The sequence below is a fragment of the Microchirus variegatus genome (genome assembly GCF_963457635.1).
Source record: "Microchirus variegatus genome assembly, chromosome: 5".
Classification (NCBI taxonomy): Eukaryota; Metazoa; Chordata; class Actinopteri; order Pleuronectiformes; family Soleidae; genus Microchirus; species Microchirus variegatus.
In genome coordinates this window covers 8,634,227-8,660,368 of record NC_139806.1, presented here as the reverse complement: position 1 = coordinate 8,660,368, position 26,142 = coordinate 8,634,227, and the positions used below count along the sequence as shown (strand labels likewise).

Genomic DNA, 26,142 nt, shown 5'->3' with positions numbered 1-26,142 from the left:
AAAAACGCTCTGGACTGGGTGGTCTTCTCCACCTCTCCTGTTTTCTCCTCCACCACTCAGCTTGTTTCTTCCCTCATGTTGGCTGCCCCACAACATTCCTGCCAACACATTTCACGTGTTTCCTCTTTCGGCACTGAATTACACAGCAATGAATGCATGAATATCAAACAGGAATCACCTCCTCGCTGTTTCCGTTTCTAGATATTATGACGTCAGAGTGAAGTTGGACCTTTGGCTTTATATTATTTTGGTACCGTTTGATAATGATGGACTTTGCTCTGTCTGCTGTGATCCCTACTGTACAGACTTGAGTGACTCCAACAATTTTATAGGCTTCTTTTCGCAACAAGCATTGGGCAAAAGGAGCGATGGTGGGCCTAAAAAAAAATGTATAGAGCTGAATTATCCCAATAGTTAAAAACGAGTCTTTAAAGTAACTCTAAACTTTAAAAACAGAGGCACACATGCGCAGTACACAGGTATGCTGGTTTATTTGTAGCGCTGCTCTTTTTGCTAAAAAAAAAACAGGACCCGTTTTCAGTTCGACTGTAGGCGCGCTAACAGCGCTAACGCAGTTAATGGAGCTAACTGGTAAAACTGTGCCTGGACTCCTGTGGCCCAGCAAGTAATCTTACTACACTCTAAACTGTTGGACCTGTCCAGGATGTTACCGTACCCCCTGCCTTTTTGCCCGATGTCAGCTGAAAATTGGCACCAGCAACCCCCATCAGTAGAAGATGGATGCATGTGTCAATATAAAGGTCCACTGGAAGGACTTGACCACTCTGCACCTGTGTTAATAATAGCCGGTATTTCAAACGAGGCAGAAATAGGTCCAGTAGGTAAGTAGCACTGAATTGGGATCACGTAAAAAGACTTTAGTGCATTATGTAATAAATCTAAAGCAATTGGCCATAAAATCCTCCTAATATGTCACAGAGACTCAGGAATAATGTTCATATAACAAACTGAACTCACCAACAGCAACCGTACAGCCAAAATATTTGCATTAAAAAAATATTTTGCAGACTGCAAATCATCTTTTGGCATGTGGCGCCACCTACCACCGTCTATCAATCATTGCAGTCAGTAGAGTCTCAGCTGATGAGCAACCACGGGTTGCAAGTTACGTCAGAAATCGGAACCTAAAAGACCTCGGTATTTTGAATTTGAATGTAGTAACCGTTTTTGGTCACATTCTTAAATATGGTGGCTTTAAATAGTAATCAAAACTCACTGTGGCATGTTTGCAGCAAAAGTTATTTTTTCCATTATACAAAAAAAATGAAAAGTGAACAAGTGGAAGCCAGAAACGGAGAAAGCTTACAAAACTTTCAGAATAAAAGTGATGGGTTGTGAGGTGCGTAAACAAGTCTCTGTTTGTTGAAAGTTGTGTTTTTCTGTTCAGTGCGGTCAGTAAGTGTGTGTGGGCGTGTGCGCCCATCACGTCGCCATCCAGCTGCCTTGCTCATTAAAGCGGTAAGGGGTTTGGATTGACGTTAACTAGACTCCCAGGCATTTACTTTGATCAAGCTGGCTCTCCTGTTTTTTATAGCTGTCTCCAGGCTACGAGTTTTATGTCCTGTATATTAGAACGGTGACGGCAGCAAGTGGGTGTGCACACGCCGAGTACACATAGGTAACCGGGGCGGATGGAAAACAATGGTCTTCATTCAACAGCGATTTCTCATTGTTTCTCTGAAGACTGCTGTTCTTCATCTATCAATATCATGACACAATGATTCAAAACCTGTAATCAGAGTTATTTAATGTATTGTGCTGGGAGGTCCAGATTCAGGAGGATCCAGATTCACCCACTGGGGAGCATGAATTTCATTAATGATGATCACATCTGTCCCCGATCATACCCTCGTCTTTAAATCTGGTCACTTAAGTAAGCCACGAGTGCTAATTCTATTGTTATTTAAAAGTATGAATGGAGCGAATGGTAAGGGCATCCACAGTCAATGAAACATGCAGGTGAGTTGGAAAGAAGACGCTTTGAGGGGAAAACTGGAAATGAGGAAGTGCAGTGAACGGCGGCGAAGCGAGAGGAGGCCAATGAGGAGTCTGTTTGTCCTCCTCCAGCAGGAACAGCGCTCTCCTCCATGCTCCATTTACCACATTAGCACCAGCTAATTACACTCTACTGAAAGCATTAAACTAGCTAATAACCAACCACTGTGTTAAGATTGTGTGTGTGTGTGTGTGTGTGTGTGTGTGTGTGTGTGTGTGTGTGTGTGTGTGTGTGTGTGTGTGTGTGTGTGTGTGTGTGTGTGTGGACCCGAGGCACCGTGAAGAACTCATTGGAGTTGACCACTTTATTCCAACCATTTAACAGGCCTTTTGGGGGACCATTCCATCGTAGCCTCGCTTACTGAGAACTGGAAGTATTTGCATTGTCAAGATTGTGTGTGTGTGTGTGTGTGTGTGTGTGTGTGAGAGAGAGAGAGAGTTTTCGCAGATCATTTGAGGAACATTACATTTAACTCTCTCTTCCCATGGGGCATGAACACAGCTCACCGACTATGAAATGAGGCTGCAATAATTGTGTGTACACGTACCAAAGTCCTGAGCCAGCATTCTTCACAATGGACATGCCAGCACTGGATGGAGGTGAGTGGCATCGTGTAGGAGTCCTAAATAGGAATGAAGGAAGCAGAGAGAAAGACAGAAAAGAGAATTAATTGTACCAAGTTCACAGGAAAATACGCGAGACGTAACAAACGACAGAACACGACACATTCCCTGACCAACCAACGCCAATCAAACACTAACCATCAAACGGCACAGCCAGCAGCCACAGAACCACTGAGCAAGGCAGCATGGGTGACAAAGAACCGGCAAACCTGCAGGTCACACACACACACACACACACACACACACACAAAGGCACGATATCGGGCAGGCAACAAGCAGAGGCGGAGGGGAGCAGGCAGAGGAGAAGATGAGGGAGGAAGCCATGAGTGAACCCATTTTGATGGGCGCTCTTTTCTTTTCCTCTTGAAAAGAACGGAAGGATGGAGGGGAAGAGAGGGAGGGAGGAGGGGGAGTGGGGGAGGGAGTGCCTTACCCTCCGTAGAGGCTGTGGGAGGAGCCTCTTTGTGCCGCTGCCGTAGCCACCAATCACAAGGCCCCTGTACAGACAGTACAGGCCGAGGGGGAGGGACTTAGGCTGCCTCTCTCCGACCTCACTGGCCAGTGGCCGGGGCCGTGGCCACGCCCCTAGGCTCTTGATCTCCACGCCTGTCTGGAAAGCAGGCTTCCTCTGCGGGAAGGGAGGAGGTGGGGGGTGGGAGAGGAGAGGGGGCGAAAGGTGGCAGCTAATCGTAGAGCCGGGTTCGTACTGGCCACACGTGCACACTCACACACACTCACTCACACACACACTACAGTGTAGGGCAACTCGGACAAAACCACTTGCACAGACGTAAGAGCGCGTGCCAAGGACCGCCAGACAGCTTTAGTATGAGGCGTCACGTGACTCCACCATCACTGCGTACCTGCTGTGACCAATACTACTTTGGAAAGTTGACCACATAATACACACGTATAGTTCAACTGGAGTTTTATATTCTAGCTATAAATGCGTACGTCAGGAAATGTACCAGTAGGTGGGGAAAATATTAAATGTGCCACCACAGGTGCTGATGTTTTAAAAGATCACCACATAAACAAAGATCAGCTTTTCTGAACAGATGTGGAGTGGAGAGGAATTCAATAATAATAATAATAATAATAATTCACAACATCATTTTCTTTAACAGCCATAACAGATGTTTCTGTCAGTTGTTTTCTTACCACAATTAATGGTTTTGTTTTTAACTTTAATTTTCTTAATCTATGATGCGTCGTTATTTATTATAGACTTGATGAAATTCCTTTTTAATAATAAATGCATACAATTTTGGTGCAGAGCTGAATAACCACATTGGATGATCTCTCTTGGTTTGTTAAGAAAATCAAAACAAACGTGATGGATTTCGGATTCAGAACCATCAGAAAAGTGCACTATGGGCATGTGCTCTATGAGTTATTAGTATTTTTAATCCTGTGTTTCCCCATAACTCATTGTGAACCACTTCCACACTTTGCATTTTCATTTTAATGCACTTTTGTTGTGTGAATAACATTGCAGAAACACTTTTGGGAATCTTAACCAGACAAAGATGAGCGTCGCTTCTATAAATGACCAGTAGGTGGGGGTAGATATCCACTGACAGAACGCAGCTCAGCAATGGGCTTGTTTCAGAGGAAGAAATGATGACAGACAACTTGGCAACAATGGCACAGAGTGCACTTGTTTCCCCACTTACATACAACTACGAGAGCATGGGTGAGATATGGTCCATAACTACGTGTTAAAGACTCCACAGCTATGTTAATGTGTAATAACTCAGTGACTCATAGCTGTGCTCGAGTGTTTAAGTTTGCAGACGGAACCTCCAGCTTCTCTCGCTCACTCTCCAGGTGTCAGCGACTTGCTAATAAGAGCAATCGGATGACTTTATGATCAGATGCACGGTGACGGGGACGGAGACAGATTAGATGCACGACGTCCTGCGCGTTTTCACCGCAACGTCTGCGCGTGTGCGGGGGTAGACGAGGGACAGTGACAGATGAGCAGAGAGGAGCCTCGTGTCCACGAGGAAGTGAGTGATCGATCGCTGTGCCTTGCCCTCCGTGTCACCTCGGGCGCCCAGCGACCTTTAGGAAGCGCAAGCGTCGGTAATTACCCGCTTCCCTCAGACACACACACACATATACACTGATATGGGTATATGACACAAAGTGGGGAATGCAAACACTGATGGGGGGGAGGGGGGTGTATGTGTCGGGTAAAGTCACATCTCAAGCATCTGATGAACACCAATACTGATGACGTCCCTTATTCGGCCCTGATATCGTCAAGAAACGACACATGGGTTAGGTCATTGATCAGAGAATCAATCAATAACCAATAACTGCTGGGAGGCACAAGAGCATTTCATTTTACAATGCAGTGCTACTGGCCAACATAAAATGATTCCAGCTGCTGTCGGAAGCCTTAAATGTCATTAAACAAATGTAATTAATTGATGTCCTTTCTGTCCCCCATTTTTACTTTCACCCCAACCGGTCGAGGCAGATGGCTGCACATCTTTGAGTTTGGTTCTGTCAGAGATTGTTAAAATTTAGTTTTTTTTGTCTCCACTGATGCCTAGTACTTGCTCATTGTGTGAATTGTTGAGTTTCTTTCATCTGAGATGATGTATGTTATGATTTGGTGCTATACAAATAAAACTGAACTGAATTGATTTCTCCAGTGTCCTTCCATCGTCCAAAAACATGCATATTATGCAAATTGGACACTCTAAATTGACTGTGAGTCAGAGTAGATGGTTGTTTGTCTCTATGTGGCCCTCTGCAGGATGTACCCTGCCTTTTGTCCTATGTCAGCTGGGATTGGCACCAGCGTCCCCCCCTCATGTGGAGGATAAAGCAATGTAGAAGATGAGCGAGTGATATTTAGTGGGACTAAAGGAATGTCTTAACGTAGTTCAACATTCACTCACATGAAGTTTCGATCAAGTGGTAAAGTGAAATAAATCAACAGTCAACTGTCTCTTCTGTTCCAGCAGACAATCTCCTCTCAAAGCCATGCAAGAGCAGAAGCCACCACAACACAACAGGAACACACCGGCACCAGCACCCAAACAGTCAGCAGGGAAACTACAGAAATTACATGCTCACTTTATCCAGCACACAACATAATACACAAACCAACCGAGATTTGGTCAGAGTAGGGAACAAAAAAAAAACCAAGTTCCTTTTAACTTGACGAAACAGTATAAGATAAACAGTGCTGGCGAAGCACCACCTTCCAACCATTCACCACACCACACCACGATAATGTGATGCTTTCTGACGACAAGCACGTCGCCTCCACTCCACTAGTGACGTATATGAAAGGTTATGCTCACCATGCAGATGAGACACTTGTATCGGTCTCCTCTCTGTATTTGCTTCTCCAGCTCTCTGATTCGAGCCTTCAGAGCCTCCATGGTGGTGGCTGTGGACTCCTCCTCTGTTACCCTGGAGCAGAAATCGAGGACAAAGACAAAGAAGAAGATGTGTTTAGGTGGTACATTCGACAGCAATACGTTTGTTTCCAACCGATTTATGGTTGTGGAAGGACGGTAAGCAACAAGAGACATTCTTCGGTCCGACCTGTGGTTCTTTGTTTGACCACCGGGCTGCGGCAGGTAATATAAATAAAAATAAAACCCAGAGAACCTGCTGTGGTGCAAACAGATTGAACAAAAACAAGACAGTGACGCAAAATGTTTCTACTAAGATGTATTACAGAGCTGTTATTCGGGTGTAGTTGGGTTACATGTAGGCAAGGGAGGCTAAGTAACTAATATTACGGTACTGTGATATTGCAATTACAGCTCTGAAATGTCACATCCTTGGGGCCATGATGCCGCACACAACCTGAGTGATTAGTGGTTTTTAATACTTTGACTTTTTAATACCACGGTATACCCAGTTATCGGCCCATGCCTGGTTTTATATTTGCATCGTATCTGGTGATGTACTTTTCTTTAAGTATCGGTTCATTTAAGCACCAGCACTGTTTTAGAAAAAACACGAAACCCTACGTCTGATTGTGGCCCTTTCTGCCATGGAAACCTGCTCTGGCATCTTTAAAGCCTCCTATCCTTTCTTTGACTCTCAGTGTCCAATATACAATATAGTATGACATCCTCCTGTTTAACAACAGCTGTATCCCCAAAGGCCCCATTCCAGCCCAGATTTACAACTTCAGCTCCCTCCCTTATTCATTTCCACCACCCTTTCCTTTCAGACTCCGCCCTGCTTTTCTGCTCCTCATTCTTACACGAATCGGACTTCAACTTAAACGCCCCATCATCTTTTTTGACATCCGACGATATCGCTTCATCCCTCACATCCATCCGTGTTATATTTTCCTATCTAACCTTCTGTCCATCTGTCTCTCAGGATTTATTTCCCTGCCTGTGTTTATGTTCGCTGCCTTCATCGCTCTCTCTCCTCCAACTCCTCCCTTCACTCCGTCCACACGGTCCTTTCCTTTCTTTCCACATCCAAGCAGCGTCTGATTAATGTGCAGCACGATCACAGAAAATGTGCATTTAACGCTGTCCAATAGCATATGAAGCAGCCATAAGTAAATCAATACGGCGACGCACACACCGTTAGCGCTGATGATGGCGATGATTTGGCGCGGGGGAGACGAGGCCGCACAAGCCAGCTGGTGTTTATTATATCTATCCGCTCATTCTCTAGAAAGATACAATAGCAGTGTGTGTGTGTGTGTGTGTGTGTGTTAAAAAGCATGTGAGTGTTTATGGTGATGTGGTCATTTTGCAGCCTGATAGCTGGCTGATCTATGGTATTGATCTGGATGAGGAAGGACAAGCACAGAACGGGAAGGGAGGACGAGCGCAAAAGGGAATTATAAGTGGCTCTGTGTGTGTGTGTGTGTGTGTGCTTGTATTCGGTACCTCTCTGGCACAAACACTGACCTTGTCAGGACCAGGAGAACTCAGAGAGAACCAAAACCTGGTCCCTAACGAGACTTGAAGTGAAGATTGTAACTGTGGTCAGATTAAGGTTAGGGCTAGGTATTAACTAGTAATAGTTAATGTTAGGGATTATGCTTTGTTTAGGTTGTGCATGAATGGGAAGATGATGTCAATGCAGAGTCCTTAAAAGGACAGACACACAAACCTGAGTAGGTGTGTGTGTGTGTGTGTGTGTGTGTGTGTGACAGAGGCGGCTCAAACAGCAGAGGCTACAGGGGAAAAGGGAAACATCGACTTTCTCAGTTTCCTTCCGGGAGACATGTTTTACTTCTACAGCTTTACATCTCATTTCCTTGACTTTTGTCATCAAATGCCCTCATCGTTTACACTTTACTGAAGAAATTAAATATCTCCAGCACCTTAGTATTAAGCTGATCTGTGCAAACGGCAAATAACCCAAATGACTGCGGAGAGTTTTGTTCCTTTCTGGTTTGAAACTTGTTTGGGAACAACAAAAACTCTTTGGCGACCTGGGATAAAACTGTTTAGGTTCTTCTCCACTACTCTGAAATGATCATTCCTTCATTCTGAATCAAGTACAACTTTAAATTGTACCATCGTTTTTCCACACAATGTTTCTGCAGGTCTACTCTAGGCTCCGTGTATGATAGAGCTGATTATTAAATTAATCGCCAACTATTTTGATAATCGATAATCGGTTTGAAGCTTTTTTCATTATTAAAACAAGATTTCTGATTGTTTTAGCTTCTTAAATGTGAATATTTTCTTGGTTTCTTTGCTCCACATAAAGAAATCATTGAAACTGAATCATTTTGGTTTTTGAACAAAACAAGACTTTCGAGAACATCATCATTTCCAGCTTTTATGGACCAAATGATTAATCGATTAATCGAGAAAATAATCGACAGATTAATCGATTACGAAAATAATCGTTAGTTGCAGCTCTAGTGTATGAAATGGCGTCCTTTTAGCCACCACATGAGGCAGTAGGTGACCTTCGCGGGCTCCTCCCGGTTACCCCTTCACCCATCGTGGGTCTATAAAATCAGAGTTTGTGCTCTGGGCTTGGCTCGCCTCTCTATACCCTATAAACTGCTTTACCCTCTCCTCTCACAAGTCCCGAGCTTGTAAAAAGCCATTTAGCCTTGATTAGCCTGCTAGCTTATAAAGCAGCAGTGGACTCTGGCCTGGACCGGTCTGGATGATGGGGGTTGTCCCTCAAACAAAGATGTCTCTTACTTTTAATAGCTCTAATAAAGCTTTCTGTCTCTGACAACACTCAGCCAACGGTTTCTGATTCCTTGTCCGAAGCAATTTTCAGGGAGAATATGTTATTCTCTTAAATAAGTCATCTCCAAATACTGTTTTCTGTGTCTCTATGAAGAAATGACACATTTAAATCATATTTTAGAAGTTATCTATGTTTCCAATTAGACACATTTACCTTTAACAGGGAGGGAGATGGGAAGTAGCAAAGATTTAATGGAAGTATAAGAAGCAGAGGATGATTTCGCGGGACAACGGAGAGAAAACACAACCCTCTGTGGGACTGAACGTGTCACACAGAGATAAACAGCCTCTCAGCCGGCAAGAACCACGAGTAAAAATCCTTGAGTTTAAGGCCATTAATACTATTTCTGCTACGTGTTAGTCACTGATTTAGGCTGGCTCAGGGGGGTTTCAACATTTGCTGTGTCGGAGCTAAAAACAGGAGATTTCATCTCACTGTGGGACCGGGGCTGAGAAAACATCGTGACGAACACTTCAATTAAAATTGTGAGATATTGTGTCACACTCAGTGGGTTTGTATGAATGAGGGTACATTCATGGAAACGTCTGGAATGTAGAAACAACAAAAAATATATACAGAAGCTTAATTACGACTTCTCTACTCACGCTGCTGTAACATGAAATAAGATTGTAAATAATAACCTGCAAAACTGTGTTTTTATAAGAGTTTGTGACTCCAACTTAGTTACTGCCCCACAGGGCTTTATGAATGCTGTGTAGTAGGGACAGGACAACATATCCATACAGCAAAATATATTGTTGTGACTCGTGAGACGGGATTATTGATACTCTGGTGCCAAATATCGATATTTGAATTTCAAGAATACAGTGCCCTCAACAGATTTTCACTTCCATCACTACATTTACTTACCTTTTAGGTATATTCATGCACGGTAATGTGATATATTGATTATTGTAAAATCATGCACGGTGTATAACCCCATATAGTGTACATGTTTTGGGGTTAAAGGAAAGTGACACTGCAACACATTTTGATCCTAAGTCACGTCTGTGGCGAAAAGGAAGCACAAAAAGCCAGACAGAGATAGATAGATTCTATTTAGCCTTCTGTCCTCAACATGTGTGGGGCTATTTCTCATTTCATTAGTGCATGTGTGTGTGTGTGTGTGTGTGTGTGTGTGTGTGTGTAGATGAAGATCTCTACCATCCATCTCAATCAGCCATGTGTCTTAATCTACTGTCTCCCTACATTTGGGCCTCGCTCAGCTTCCAAATCAACACAGAAACAAAATGAAAAAAAATAATAAAATAAAATAAAATTACACTGCAATTACATTTTAAGAACACGTTTTGCCACCTTAATCCAGCAGACATTTTATCTACCAGGTGTGAAAGATACATTTCTCACATGTGTGTGCTGTGAAAACAGCAGCAGTAAATCTCTTTAGGGCATCGTTCTCTGCAGCACCCCTGTTAACCGAGGCCTTAACTACACTGACACACCATGATAAAACATTTAAGTCACTATTGATTTCCCTTGCCTCAGCCCAATGTGTGTATGTAGGTCTCAGATGGCAAAAGGGAAGAGGTGGGGGTGGGAGTGGGAGTGGGGGGGTAGGTGTCTTGTAAGTGTCTCAGAAAAATTGAGACAGAGGAGTGCAAGGAAAGAGAAATGGGAAAGAGAAAGAAGGGAGGATGAGAGAGAAAGATGTGGCTTAGAGCCGGAATAATACAGAGGAGGAAAGAGGGAAAGGCAGAGACTGGTCAGTGTGTGTGTGTGTGTGTTGGGGGTGGGGGTGGGGGGGGGTAGGAATCTAGCTTCATCACTTCCAAATTGAGGACAGATTCAATTATTTGCAGAAACCACATGGAAATCTCTCTGCATTGTTCCAGCTGGAGCACCAAATTTGGCAGCAATCGCATTGGCAGCATTGGAAGGGCCATTTATCTTAGAGGGGATACAGCGTCTCGGGCGCTGTACGTGTATATGTGTGTGTGTGTGTGTGTGTGTGTGTGTGTGTGTGTGTGTGTGTGTGTGTGAGAGCGAGCTCATTTATCTTGCAGGGGAATGAGCAGGGGAACGAGGACACCCCGGGAGGCGACCAGATCATTACCCATCTGGGATCAGAGACAGAGAGATTTCACTAACACTGCCCTGTTCGCTCTCTCACCCACACACACACTCTCACGCACACACACACACACACACACATTGTATCACTGTAACGAAAGGAGACAAATCTCATTTTCATTTGGGGACGGGGGGCCACCGAAGCTCTACAAATGCAGGCATTTATAGCAGGCAGAGAAGAGTAAGGCAGGGAATTGTTGCAGCCATCCAGCTGACTGCTTGTTCCAATGCAATCATTCTGCATCTAGCACTTTTTTTTTTTTTTTTTTAAATGATACTTAGATTAAGGCATGTTGTGCTCCAGGTGGCCACTAAGTCCTCAGCTAAAACATCATGCTGGAGCATCCACAGCTACAGGGGATCTCCGACATAAGGTCTGATTGATTGTGTAAAGGGGAAATTAATATTTATGATGCGCCTCATGGAGGATTTTAGCGGCGGGATTTACAAGCGATTTGATTGGAATCTAAAGAGATTTGGCTTATTGCCAGGAATTATTCCCATTTCCGTCATTAGTCTGATGTAATGTATGTTCGGTGGCAGGATTTTATATCAAAAAAACGTCTTCAACTCGAGTAAGTGGCTTACCGGCACTGACATTTAATCACAATCAGATTTAAGATGTCATCTACCAACGACATGATGAAGCAGACTCGGCTTTTCAAAGCTGCCGTCGCAGAATTTCAACCCCGACTGGAATTAAATTGCGGAGGAAACATTGAATCATTCCTGAGTTTTGCCTTTTGGACTGAAGAAATCATGTCAGAGTAAAGGGAAAGAGGGCCATCACTCTTATGGTCCCTCCCTTGGTTTGCAAGTCTTTGTCAGTCTTTACACTAAGTATGCCCTCCACCATCACTCCTGAAGATATAAAAGCAGCAGGAGGAAAAAAAAAAATAGATGGTTGTTAATCGGGCTGTTGCCCAACTGTAAAAAAAAAAAGGAATACCATAAGAACCAATAAGAAGCCTGTCACAAATACACTTGACGGGACATGACCTCACTTCTGATTCAGACTGGTGTGTGTAATAATATGTCATTTTATTACAGCAGAGGAAATCCGTCAAACCACAAAAGCCCTAATTGTTAAGTTTCATCCCCAAGTCACTAAATCCTAACATTTCTGGGATGGAGGCTCTCTGTACTGAGCGCCTCCTTCCAGATGAGCACAGACAAACATTTTATACACGACAGAAGACGATCTCGAACATCTCTACAATGCTCATCCGATATTCAGGTGTAATGTTCCATTTGCTGTCTGACTTTGTGGCACTAAAACTGCTGGCACTATGCCTCGTCTGAATAACTGCATGTGAAAAGCACAAATACTGATGAAGTTTGGGGACACCTGTACATTTTTTTGTGTTTTCAATTAAAACTCATACTTTTATTCATCAAAAGAGTTGCAAAATGAATAGAAAATATAACTTTGCTTTGGTCAAAGAACCAGCAAAACTGTTTTCAGCTGCGCTAACAAGGGTTTTCTAATCATCAAATAGCCTTCTAACGCGATTAGCAAACACAATGTACCATTATTAAAGAACACTATTAAAAACCAGACGTTTGCAGCTAGAATAGTCGTTTACCACATTAACAATGTATAGAGTGTTTTTCTGATTCATTTAATGTTATATTCAATGAAAAAAAAAGTGATTTTCCTTCAAAAAAAAGGACATTTTTAAGTGACCTCAAACTCCAATGCTGACAGACCTGTCAATCACTCGTGTGTGTGTATTTTTTTTTGATAACTTACTTTTCAATCTCACTGTTTTTACAGGTGCGCGGGGCACAGGAGGAAGAGGAGGAGGATGAAGGAGTGCTGGGGTCCGCCTTGCTGCTCTCTCCGTTGCTTGTTGAAGGCATTTCTGTGAAGACAGAGGCAACATAGTTAGTGGCAACACACACACACACACACATATATATATATATATATATATACAAATTGTCTTGTCAATGTTTTAAAGATTAAATCTTATATTCCAGTGAAGGTCCATGTTTAAATGAATGTAGATGAACACACACACACACACACCATGCACATATATTAAACAAAAGGTCAAACCATTCAGTTGAATATGTTCCAGGAATACTAATAACTATAATGCACACTCTTAAATCCCACCGTAACGAGCTGGGTTTTCATTCAGTACAGAGAGGAAAACAAAGTTAATACATCATACGGATCGTTTGTCTTCACTTACCATCACTGGCCCATTTAGAGAACTCGGGCGTTATTCTGTTAGAAGGCATCCCACCACTGCAGAGACACAAACACTGGGATGAGCAAGACTTTGAAGACTGCCAATGTGAATATGTCCCACTTCAAAAATGTACACTACTGTCCAAAAGTTTGGGGTCATGTCATGTCCTTATTTTTGAAGGAAAGGCACTCTTTCAATGAATAATAACATGAAATGAATCAGAAATACACTCTATACATTGTTGTGGTAAACGACTAATCTAGCTGCAAACGTCTGGTTTTTAATGGAATAGGGTGACCCAAAACTTTTGAACGGTAGTGTATAATGACAATCATTTTGGACTCAAGCATAAGACAATAATCAGTCATCTGAACAGTAATAAAGCAAAGCCCTCGTACTTGAGCACAGCTCCCCGTAGCGCCTCCCTCTCTCTGGCCTCTCCCTGGTCCTCTCCAGCTCCAGAGCAGGGGATGATGTCGGCCTCGGTGTACTGGGCTTTGCCGTACTCCAAGGTGTCGTCTCCGTCCACGTCGAGGTCGACATCGCTGTCCACCATGTTTTCCTTCATATTGCACGTGGCGAAACCTGTTCCTGTGAAGACAAGACCACTTTCAGAATGACCTCAAACTCGGGACGATACCACTTTTGTGTCGGAGACCGTTATCACAAACTCGAGTATCTCCCAGTCATTTTAGACCATTTATGAATGTATGAGGCTGTTAACACATTTGTTATTTCAAAGACATCATTCTCCAACTACGTAACAAATAATATTCTCCCAAAAAGAAGAAATAAAGAGCCAAAACATGACTCATGATTTTTATTTCCATTTTTACAGTCTGTGCATAGTGAAGCATGTGACATATAGGATTTTCTGACTTTTCCAGAACACAGGATTGCAAAGTTTTACTCAACAGGTGCCAAACTGACCTTTCACACCTCACAGTAAAAACAGCATACAACAGAGAATGTGCCCTTTATTTGGCACACTTTGCGTCGCCAGTGAAAATGTATTTAACAACAACAAAATGTCCACTTTGTGGCTGTGTACAAGATCTGGAATTAAGATCGGTTTACTCTCAGACGACCCTGAGCGAGGCGAGGAGAGAAGAAAGAACATTTAGAGACGATGTCAGATGAAGACTGACACCTTACTATCAATCACAGAGAGAGAGGCAAAGACAGGAACAGAGAGAGAGAGAGAGGGGAGCAGCGAGAGGAAGAGAGAGAGGGATAAAGCATGTGATGAACGCTCAGACAAACCCTCACCACGGCCCGACTACTCCCTTCAGCTCCATTTAGCCACAAAGCCACAGAGTGTGTGTTGTCTGTCACATGGAGGCAACTCTTCAGTGTTTGTTTGAGGCTGTCTGTCCCTCTGTCACTTTGACCCTGTCCTACCAAACCCTTCAAGGTGCGTGTGCACGTCTCCCTGTCACTTAAAACCCGTCTATCTGGTGTGTGTGTGTGTGTGTGTGTGTGTGTGCGCGAGTGTGTGTGTGTGTGTGTGTGTGTGTGTGTGTGTGTGTGTGTGTGTGTGTGTGCGCGAGTGTGTGCACACAAATGTGTTTTCAGTCCGTCTACCAATGACAGGCCTGTCAGCCATCTTATTTACACCTCTCCCAGTTTCTACAAGCTTTCAGTGCATGTGTATGTGTGTGTGAGACCAGTTACAAGCTAGACAGAGTTGACAGCCATCTTATTTAACCCTCTGCTCCTTGTGTGTGTGTGTGTGTGCGTGCTTCTCGATACTCGACTTCCCCTCACAGTTGGACTCGCTGCACTGCGGCGTCTTTGTCAAAGTCCAAATCAGCCACTCTGGCTCATCTGCGAGTTTTTCTGCTGGGACTGAATTATCAGCCGCTGCTTCTCATCTTACCACGACTCTGTTAATCCTTTCACTCTTACTCTGGCAACCATAAAAAAAAAATGAGCGGGGAGAGACAAGAGAACGTGAGTCGCTGAACGACTGAAAAGCCGCTGTGATAAAACGTGCCACCAATGCTGAGCACATTTTACAACAAGCCCATGGTTTTTAGTGATCAAATAAAAAGGACCTTTTAACTTTTATTTGGTCTCGGCGGCAGCGGGAAACGTATGGGAACAATGGCTGAGCAGTGTAAATCTAGCAGTGTGCCCCAGATTGTGCTCAGCGACTGAGGCTTCGGGTTTTGAAGCCTAAATGAGAAGTGGGATGATTTTCCCATTGACTTTATTCAAATGGAGTTTTTTTTTTGCAATGCTGCATGGTGTCTATGTATCCAATACTTAAACTGTTTATTTTAAAGCTCTTTTTTTTCAAAACTTTACTTATGAATTCAAGCGATGTCCCCTTAAGTCTTGCTTTCACCACGTTTTCCCAAAAACAATTACGAAGAGATTGATGACACAAAGAACTAAGTACTATGTATTCAAAACAAAGCTAACCTCATCCCTCAGTTATCTGTCCTACTCTTTTTGAAGCAGAGGTGCTCTTATGTCCTTTATGAGAGGCACAAGGACAAGGAAATGTGTATATATATGTGTAGATATGTATACTATGTATACTAGTTTAACACATGTTAACGCGACATTTTTACTTGCTGCGACACCGGAGTCCAGGCACCGTTTACCAGTTAGCTCCGTTAGCTGCATTAGCTCGTTTAGCGCCGTTAGCGCGCCTACAGTCGAAACTGGAGCGGTCTGTTTATTTAAGAAAAACAGCAGCGCTACAAATAACCAGCGTACCTGTGTTACTGCGTATGTGTGCCTCTGTTTTTAAAGTTTAGCGTTACTTTAGAGACTAATTTTAACAATCCAGAGTCGCGTAAACATAAACATGACGCCGCGCGTCTTTTTCCGGTCCAGTCGTCGTGGAAACTCGTCGTGCGTTAACGTTGATGCAGTGAATGCGCCCAGCACTAATGTATAAACGTACATATATATATATATATATATAAATACACATATATACACATACACACATATACGTATATATATATATATATATATATATATATATATGGCAGGGTTTTTTATTTTGTATTGCTTATATGAATGCACTTTTTATTATTCTCTAGAGCTTCAACAATTAGTTGATTAATCAATCAGAGATGGAGGGAAAAACCCTGCAACAAAACTGAATTTCTCAAGCTCTGTTGCATATCTGTTGTCTGCTTACTAAGAGTGAACAAGTGTGTGTGTGTGTGTGTGTGTGTGTGTGTGTAGCCAGTGCTTTTACCTGTCCCTAAGCAGACTTGGCAGGCCAATCTAATCTGGCTAGGGGAAGGTCAGCCCCACTCTAACTGCCTTTCACTCACATTATGCTCCAACGCACCCACCATTTTTTATATATTTACCTCTCTTTATTCCTCTTTTCCTTGCATCTTCTTTTTTTTTGCAGAATCATCTTTACTCTTCCATATTTCCACCGCCCTTGCTTTTCCTTCAGTCTCTATCGTTTCATATTTGACAGGTTCACATTCACTACACACACACACACACGGTCTCGGACACAGCCACACGAGTCGCCTCATTATCGTCACAGAGTCCTGAATATTTGTCAAGTGCTCTCAACATGCTAACTTCTACGTTTTAAGGTCCGCATTACATGACAGCAACATGAGAAGACTCTAATTTGCATACACATCACCACAAAGAAACCACAAGTATAAATCTGAAGAGACAGGGGGCTGTGGGGGATCACAGGAGTCATCGGGGCTGACTGGGAGCCCAGATGAGCCCATCGACCGATTTCGCTGATGTCCCCGTTACCATAGCAAATTATCGCAGCTCCCTAAGAAGTAGAGAGGAGATGTGTCAAAGGTCACCGCACTATCTTTCTGCCATTTACAGGTCAGACACAGAGAGAGGGATGGAGACTGGGGGGGGACAGCCATCTTTGAAGTCCATTTACAAAGAAGAGATTTCTCTCTGGGCCATCTCAACCTGCAGTAATCCCCTGTCTTCTCCTCCGTCTCTCTCGTATCAAACCTCAGGATCTGTCGGTCAGCCTTTCCAATCTGGCTCACAAACAATTCAACTACTTTGTTGCCAACTCAAACAAACTAGAACAGACATGCAGATGTGCTTCACCTCAAAGACACTGGTGCACTGGTCTTTGGGGACACTTTTGACTTTTTTCTCCGTACAAATCCAAGACAACGCAACTTTTGCCAAACAGTGGTAAAACCAGCCTTTGTGGAAGAGCTGCCATATTATCCATCAGACATTGGTATCAGACACAAAACTCAAGCCTCAGATTATGTCACTAATGTGACAACTGTTTCAAACACACTGCCTTATATAGACACATAAAATAAAGCAAAAAAATGTGGTCCTAGTGATCCAGACGTTTCTTTAAAATACGGACATTTTGATGTCTTGATGTAAATGTTATGAAGTGTAAATAGAGTTCCTTTCCAGCTCATAAAACTGAGACGTAGACAGTCCAGTAGACAGAGGACGACAGCCGTCTGTCTGTGCCGTGTGGGTCCTTTTAACCTGTCTAAGCTGGTGCGAGACACAGAAGTCTTCCCTCACACAGAGTTGAATCATAAAGTGATCTTGTTCGATTTCTCCACCCCCCCCCCCCTTCTATCCCTCTCCCCCTTGAAAGAGCCTCGCTCTCTCTGCCTTTCTTCCTCGCAGTCTCAAAGGGAGGGGAAGGATGGTGACACTTCACAGAGGGATCGGCCCTCTCTTCATCGCCAGCTGAGCAGACCCCCCACCACATCTCTATATCCGTCTAACCTGCCGAGAGCCTGCTGGATTCAGCGGTGACTGTTAGAACCATTGAGGAGCTTTCAAGACAAAATCCACCCTCTGAGCCTTGTGTTGAGTGTGTGTGTGTGTGTGTGTATGTGTTGTGTGTGCCTTTTAAGTAGCTCTCCCCAGGCCTCCTCAGTTATCTGTGTCACATCACAAGGTGCCCTATTAGAGCGTGGCAGAAGGGTCCCGTGTCTGCTCGTTAAACGACGCCAAAGAGACGGACGGATGGAAGGAAGGAAGGAGCGTTTGTGGGGAACGGATGGATGGACGGATGGACGGGTGGAGGTGCCACCTCCCACCCCACAAGCTTCCTTCTTTGGCACGGTTTAGTTGAGATTTCGACATTGATCTGTCTCGTCTCCTCTCTCTCTGGCCTGCAGAGAGGGAAGGGGGTGGGGTGGTGGGGGGGGTTTGTCAGGTGAGGCTCAGCATGTGTGTTTAACAACGGATCGAACAAGGAGAGCCAGGAAGCGAACAGATAAAAGAAAAGGCAGCGCACAGATAACTTAAAAGAGAGCCTCTTGTCGCTGAAAACATCTCTTTACGTCTTGATGACTTTCATGTTCTTTCCTGTCCTGATTTTTTTCTGTACATTTAACACAGATGCAACACTTGCGTGATATTGTTTTCCTGGACAGGCAAAGACAAACACCTTTGGAAACGATGATGCAGTTACTTGCATTCACTTCATTAATGATTCTTAACAGCTCAAGTAAGCTCAAAACAAAAATTTACAGTTGTGCAAGTTACTTAAGAAACGTAAGTAAACATTACTGCTTTAAAAGTAATAATAAGGCTATGCTTAGTTACATGCATAGGATACTCATTACTGCATTTGGTGTCAAAAAATGGTGTAAAATAAGTTTTGTTTAGTACTGGCGGCTCTGCTTTGTTTAAATAATAGGTAGCAGTCAAACTGCAAACATTTTACATTTTATTTCAGTATTTTTCTATAATTTGTTTATCTCTGATGTACGGCACTTTGTTTTCTGCTGTTTTTCACTGATGTTTCTCAATAGTGGTGTATTTCAAAAAATAATCAATTAGTTGAGAAAATAACAAAACAGATAAACTGAATGAGAACAACCAGTGGCAGCTCTAGTTGAAACGACACTTCTCACGGTGACATGGAGTTAAGAGAGAAGCACAGTAGGAGTGTTGTGTCACAGAGCAGCCACTGTGCTCCCCATAGACCAGCTCTCCCATCTAGTTCTATAATTGCATTCCTGGAAACACACACACACAGACACACACACACACTCACACACACACACACACACACACACACACACAGTGGTGACCAGTGGGTCAATTGCCCAGCTAAATGTGTTTTCCTTCCCCTTGCTAAGAGGGCTGTGCAGGGCTGAGCCAAGCTGAGCTGGGCTGACCCCAGGCCAACCCACACTGCCACCAGACCACAGGCACCATTACAGCTCCCTGGCCAACAGCGGTCATACAGAGCTAACACTGCTCACAGTGGACAGGAACAGAGGGGATGATGGATGAGTGAGGAGACAAAGAGGGAGACGGAGAGAGAGACGAGAGAAGCATGGAGTGAAGCTGGGCTGACTCCGTCTACACTCTGCCAACTACTGCGACTGGACACCACCACTGAGCCGTGACATGTCAGTCAGATATCTAACAAGCTGACACCTCTACTGTCAAAAAAAAAACCACAGCGCTGACATCACTGCTGCTGAAGATGATAGAAAAGGGAGGAAAGACATCCTACCTCTGAAAAGACAGTTATCATTTTAAAAGTAGTAGTAGTTTGTGTGTGTGTGTGTGTGTGTGTGTGTGTGTGTGTGCACATACCTCTGAATCCTCCTTCCAGCAAAGCTGTAGCTCTGATCCTCTTCTGCCCCGCCCACTCGTACTCCTCAAAGCCCCGCCCATTCTCTCCATCCATGTCTGCAGAGTCGTCGTCGCCCAAGGCACCCTCACGCTGACACACACAAACACAAACAAGGGCACGTTCATGACAGGCGTGGGAAAAGAAATGGAGCGAAAAAGAAAAGAAAGACACTTTCTAGTGCGTTTAACTAAGATTTCTACTACCCTACAATGCTCAGGAGCAGTGTGGTGAACACTATCCGTACTGTACTAAACCACATGGAGCTCGGATCAGGGACTGCATCATGACAATGTTCCCTAAAAAAATTATGTGTGTGTGTATATATATATACATATATACACACGTATATACATACACACATACATATATATACATGTTACACGTTTCCATGACAACTGACCGGAAAAAGATGTGCGTGACATCATGTTTGCATGACTCCGGATTGTTAAAATGAGTCTGTAAAGTAACGCTAAACTTTAAAAACAGAGGCGCACATACGCAGTAACACAGGTACGCTGGTTATTTGTAGAGCTGCTCCTTTAGTTTAATAAACAGACCGCTCCAGTTGGCCTTTAGGGGCGCTAAAAGGAGCTAATGCAGCTAACGGAGCTAACTGGTAAACGGTACCTGGACTCTTGTGCCGTGGCACGTAAACATGACATCATGTGCGTTTTTTCCCGGTCAGTCGTCATGGAAGCGCGCCATGCGTTAATGCGCGTTAACCGCCATTAACTTGCCCAGCACTAATATATAACGCTCTGTTTAAAAATATGCAAACCGTGTCTCTTTAGCCAAACAAAATGTAAATTACGTAAAAACCTACATCTGAGTCCTGTCTTAACATCCTAAATTGAAACATAATCGAGCCTCTGTCAGAGTTACACAGTGAAACTTAATGCTGTTTATCAAAGCTCCAGTGGAAACTAGGTAATGAGGACTGAAACAATAACAACTGTGTGCTGCTGAAAAGGCTAGAGGAGAGTCTCTACAGGTGGAGGAGCAGACGACAGTCAATGAGGTGAGATACAGGTGGTGGAGTGGTGGAGATTAGTTGTGGGCATCTTGTTACATGGTTCAACCCCCAAGAAAGGAAAGTATCTCAACAGCAAAGAAAGAAAGGCTGTGACAGGAGAGGAGGACAAGGAGGAGAAAGACAGTGGGAAAAACACTGTATCTGTCTTTAACTACATGAACTTCAGAGAGGGAGAGTTCTGCTCAAACAGGAGCAACATGCCAATGGAAATGATGCAGCCAGGTCATATGGGAGAAACTGTAAGTAGTAGTAGTAGTGGTAAGCTGGACTTAAGTGGTTTTAAAAAAAATAAAAACAAGTTTTCTGATTTTTCAGCTTGTAAAATGTGAATATTTTCTGGTTTCTTTGATGCATAGCACAAATAAATAATTAAAACGGAATATTTTTGGTTTGTGGAAAAAGCAAGACATTCGAAGACGTCATTAATTCCAGGTTTGGTGAAGGCCGATCAACATTTTCTGAAATTTTAAGGATTTGCTTGGATATGAAATGGATTTTCAGGAGACTTATTCATAGTTTCTAAATGTGAAATGAAAGCAGACATCACTTAGTTTGTGACAGTTTGCTATTTAAATGTGTGATTGACAAAGTGCATTTGTGTACGTGTGTTTATAAGTAAACAAAGCACCTCAACAAACTTACATCTCTTCATGAGACCAAATCCAACGAGTTTAAATGCACTAATTTTACATAAAGACAGTTATTCCCATATGATGTGATTGCAGCGCCCCCATTGGGAGAAAAGTTAATCAGTGTGGTCACTATCTAGATGAGCCACCGTCATTGTTGGTGGGTGATTCCGCTACAGTACAGACGTGATCATCTACAGGAAAGTTAAGAGGTGACTGGTCAGCATCTACAGGGAAAGACGGGACGACAGGCTGTCCACACTGGCGGTAGGTGGTGGTGGTGGGAGAGGGGGGGTTTTCGTGGGGGGGGGCTCAGATTTTACTACCTGGATCAGGCATAGCTCCACATGTCTACTCATCTCCTCCTCACTCCCAGTCAATGGGGCGCTGCACAGCGGACATACCTGGCCCCCTTCCTCAGGCTTCCTCCTCTTCATCTTCCCTATGCGGGCTGGACAAGGCGGGCAGTATGGAGAAACAAGAGAGGGACAGAGAAGTTAGTTTTATTGTCATTTTTTTTACATGATAATATCACTGGTATCAAGGCACAGGAGACAATTTGAAAGAGGCAAGCGATTCCCCAGTAGGCCTACTCTCTATTTATTAATTCTGCACAAACCTACAAAATCACACGAGGCTATGATCAGGCTGAGGTGACTCGTATCCAATCTTTTCAGTTGATGCGACTTAAATCTTTTTTTTTTTCAAAGCTGAGCAGACACGGATATCTGATTGGCAATTCCAATTTTCAGATCAGATTTGTGTCACCTCAGTATGTGGGCCCAGATCAGATATAGATCTGATTACATCATATCAGAATCAGAAATCAGAATCCTTTGAATTGTGCCATATGAGGCCATGCAAAGTGAACGAGAAGAGTCATATCAGCCTAAACACACGAGCCGAGGGCCGACATCGTCGACCCACAGTCGTGCCGAGATTCAAGACACTTGTAGTTATGAACGTGAACCATCGAATCTGTCCTGTAGTGAATCAGGTCATCACAGTGTCACAGTTAACATCTATGACGCCGTTTCTTCCTCTTTTCCTCTCCACTCTCGTCACACAAACACACATTTAATTAGAAAATTTACAGAGCAGAACAGCCGCCGTCATTGCGCCCCTGAATCTTTGTCGTTTTTTCTTAACTGCAAATGGTGCACGGGGCATAATTTTTTTTAAGGTGCCTGGGAAAGTAGGAGAGGCCAAGAGGGAAATGTAGAGAGTGATGGGGAGGAGAACATAAAGCAACTACTCCACTGCTGCAAAAGGAAGACAATGGAGGGGGGGAAAGGAAATGGTATCTTTCTCCTATTCCCCCATGATGCTAATTGAGAGGAGTGTTGTTAAATACAGGAGGGAAAAGGCTGCTAATTAGGTCCGACAGGGATCTCTGCCCCCCCCCCCCCCCCCCCCTCGCTCTCAGCTGTTAAACCACACATGACAATGATTCCTGGTTCCACATGAGGGGAGAGAGAGTAATGAAAAGCAGACCTTTAAGGCTTCCTCACATCTTGTCATGGGTTGAGACTAAAGCCTAAGTTATTTCAAGGTTGCATTATTGAGACTAAAAGGAAACCATGTGGCAAAAACTTCACAGTACACTAATAATTTTGTAATAGAAGTTAATTATATTTTATTAATGTCATAGACCTTTGAATTTCCCTCAAATTCAAAGGATTCAAAGGATATTGCCTTATTTCTGATGCAATTATCTTATTGGTAATAAGTACTATTATAGTAATATGTCATATTTGGAAAGCAATATCCAGGTCATAGCTTGGTAGTGTTTATTATCTTATGTTGTGCTACCACATGTACTGAGAGGAAACTCAAAGAATAAGTTGATCACCAGGGATGTGCCATATGACATGATTTACAGTCACTGTGTGGGGATATCTAATGTTATTGGCCAACAAGAGGTGCTTATGAGCTCTATTTTAGCGTGTTTTGGATCAAAATAGCGTCATTTGACGTTGCTTTTCAGCAGATATGAATAAATAAGCTCAGGTGTGTTAATGTTGACATTAATAATTCATGTTTTATTCTATTGAAAGCTCCCAATAAGAGCTGAGTTGAAGCTACGACGGTGGATTAAAAATGATGATGATGTGAACTCTTCAGTGCTGAGAGTTAAGGTTAAGGTGCTTTACGACATCGACATGGCTTTATTGCAGTGCTATCTGCACATCCAGATGACCTGAAGTCCAAAGTTCACCCTGCCAGACTGTTATTTACTAAAATAATAATTAAAAAAACATCTAAGAGTTTGTCCTCAGTTTGTGCTTGTTTGTCACAGAGCCATGCAAATGATTATGGCATTGTGTGTGCAAGGCTTGTCAAAGCTCAGTAGATAAAGAGCAGTTATTGTGTAGACCAGTCTTTCACAAAGAATAGGCCAGGACCCACAGAAGGGCCATTATAACTTTGAAGAGGATAATGGATGGATTTGATGACTTAAAGTGTATTGATATAATAACAACAACAAAAAAAAATTATTAAAATTAAAATAATAACTATATAAAGTTGAGATTCATTGATTAAATATCAACATGTCTTGGAAATGGCTGGTTTTCCTGTCCAAAATAAGATCAGCTGAAAAAGGACAGGAAAATCATAATATTGAGCACAGATTTTGCATTGTCACTCAAATTGGCCTCAGGTTGAGATAGTTCTATATAATCTACATTAAAAAGAAGAGGTTACATTAAAAAAAAACTAATGTAACATAACCCAGAGAGTACAACATTCTAATTTGTCAGGCCAGTTTCATAATAACAAATATTAGTGTATGGTTTTGTGTCATTAACATCATTAATGTGTGATGGTCTTGTAGTTTTGTCTTTCATAAAAAACAACATACCATAAAAAATACCCTTAAAAAGTTTGAGTTTTATGAACTTGTGTTGGCAAAAAGGGGGAAAACTGTAGTGATTCTGACAACAATGAAAACAAAAATAGTCATGAAACCATAACGATATTGAACACATCCTGATCCTTTGACATCAGCTTTGTTTTCTTATTATCAGTAACTGTTGATGTAATGTAAACACACAACTATGTATAACTGGGTTATTATTTTGTTCAGTCAAATATATCATGAAACCTTGTGTACATACCATTCAATCTTGTTTGCCTGTTTGCCCGAACTCGTAAAAATGTCTGCTGGGGGAACAAAAACAAAAGAAACAGGGAGAAGGTAAATATGCGTCAGACACAAATGCAGCACATGAGCGTGTTTACAGGGACACGCAGACGTTAGCAGACTCAGATTGTTGTGGATGGTGACAGACACTCTCAACGACACTCTCAGTGTGAACCTACATCTCTCTTGTCTTCCACCTCCTCCATGTCTCTGTCACACACACACACAACTCTGCCGCAGTTTCCTGTCGCGGCCGCTAAAACTCGCTGCCGCCGCCGCGGCCGAACAGTCCGCTGCTTTCCCGCAGAGTCAACATCTCTGCGAACTCGCGCTACTCGCCATTATTTCACACGGATGGGAAAGGATTGAAAAGTGGCGCCCGGAGTCGACAGGAACTATCCCCCAACTGACGCCATGTTGGCTTGTTGTGGTCACGTGACGCGCTCTCAGGCGGAAGTGGGGAAGTGGGGGCTAACGTCACGTCACCGTGTGGTGTCGCACGTCCGCCGCTGGGGGGAGCCAGTGAGTTTCATTACGGCCACTTCAGTTCAGTTATGACAGTTGATGCTCAGCTCAGGCAACAGATATGATAATTTATACATTATAACTTACTTTATTTATCACTGTTTTGAAGTGAATTAAGGTATTTTTTTACATATAAAAAGGTATTACACTTAACTCCATTGTTGTTTCTTAAAGGAGTAGAAGTGAGACCTCATTTTATGTTTATATGATGTGGGCTACATACAGTACATCTATTTTTATAGAGTCCGTATTTGTAATCTATAGTTTGTGTTTGTCTTATAAACTAAAAACTAAAAAGTCTGTTTTACATATATTTGTATATTATGAGGAAACTAGGGATGTGAATCTTTGGGTGGCTCACGATTCGATTCAAAATCGATTCTCGATTCAACCGATTCGATTCATACGATTCTCGATTCAAAAATTGATACAATGCATAGTGTGTTAAGGCAAATTATGGCATCGAAACAATACAGTTTGTATAAGATAATGTGATAATGTGATCACACAAATGCAAACTTAAGACAAAAGTTAACATTTATTCATTCAAAACAAATAAAAACTTACTTACTGTACAAAAAATAACTTGAATAAAGTTTAGGCTAGCTGCCTTTTTCTCACAGAATTTACACAAATATAGTGTACACAAATAACACAAACTGGTGTTTTGTGTGGTTTTTCAAAATATAATTTTTTGAATTGATTCAAATATATATATAGTAGACAGCTAATAACGCGCTACTTCTGCATGATTTTTCTCGTTTTATCGTCCCAAATCAAAACAAACCACTTTTATTTTGAAATTCTGTGAAATATCAAAACAAATTATATAATTGCAAGCTCGTATCCCCCATGCCTTCTGAGCAGTGGACTTGCTTTGACTTTTTCTGGTGGAAAATGCTGCAAAGGAGTTGGCTTTATAGAGGGAAAAATAATATTTGTAATTGAATCTGAAAACAGCTCCTGGTGTCATTTCTTTGCATGAACATAATGATGCAGCATTATCAGATTTTTTCCCCCACCATTTCTTGTGTGCACTTCAGGTCTAACCC

The 26,142-nt window shown here is 42.7% G+C and overlaps 1 protein-coding gene across 1 annotated transcript in view; it reads right to left on the bottom strand.

Moving 5' to 3' along the window:
- Nucleotides 1-26,142, bottom strand: part of rnf220a (ring finger protein 220a) — a gene marked incomplete at both ends in the record, with an annotated part of 150,624 nt that overhangs the window by 9,335 nt on the left and 115,147 nt on the right. Inside the window, 9 exons of the mRNA XM_083888936.1 lie at nt 2,565-2,639; nt 3,074-3,268; nt 5,964-6,075; nt 12,707-12,818; nt 13,155-13,210; nt 13,553-13,745; nt 19,719-19,848; nt 21,747-21,871; nt 24,540-24,582. Coding sequence (XP_083745062.1) covers nt 2,565-2,639; nt 3,074-3,268; nt 5,964-6,075; nt 12,707-12,818; nt 13,155-13,210; nt 13,553-13,745; nt 19,719-19,848; nt 21,747-21,871; nt 24,540-24,582 — 1,041 coding nt within the window. The remainder of the gene's footprint in view (nt 1-2,564; nt 2,640-3,073; nt 3,269-5,963; nt 6,076-12,706; nt 12,819-13,154; nt 13,211-13,552; nt 13,746-19,718; nt 19,849-21,746; nt 21,872-24,539; nt 24,583-26,142) is intronic.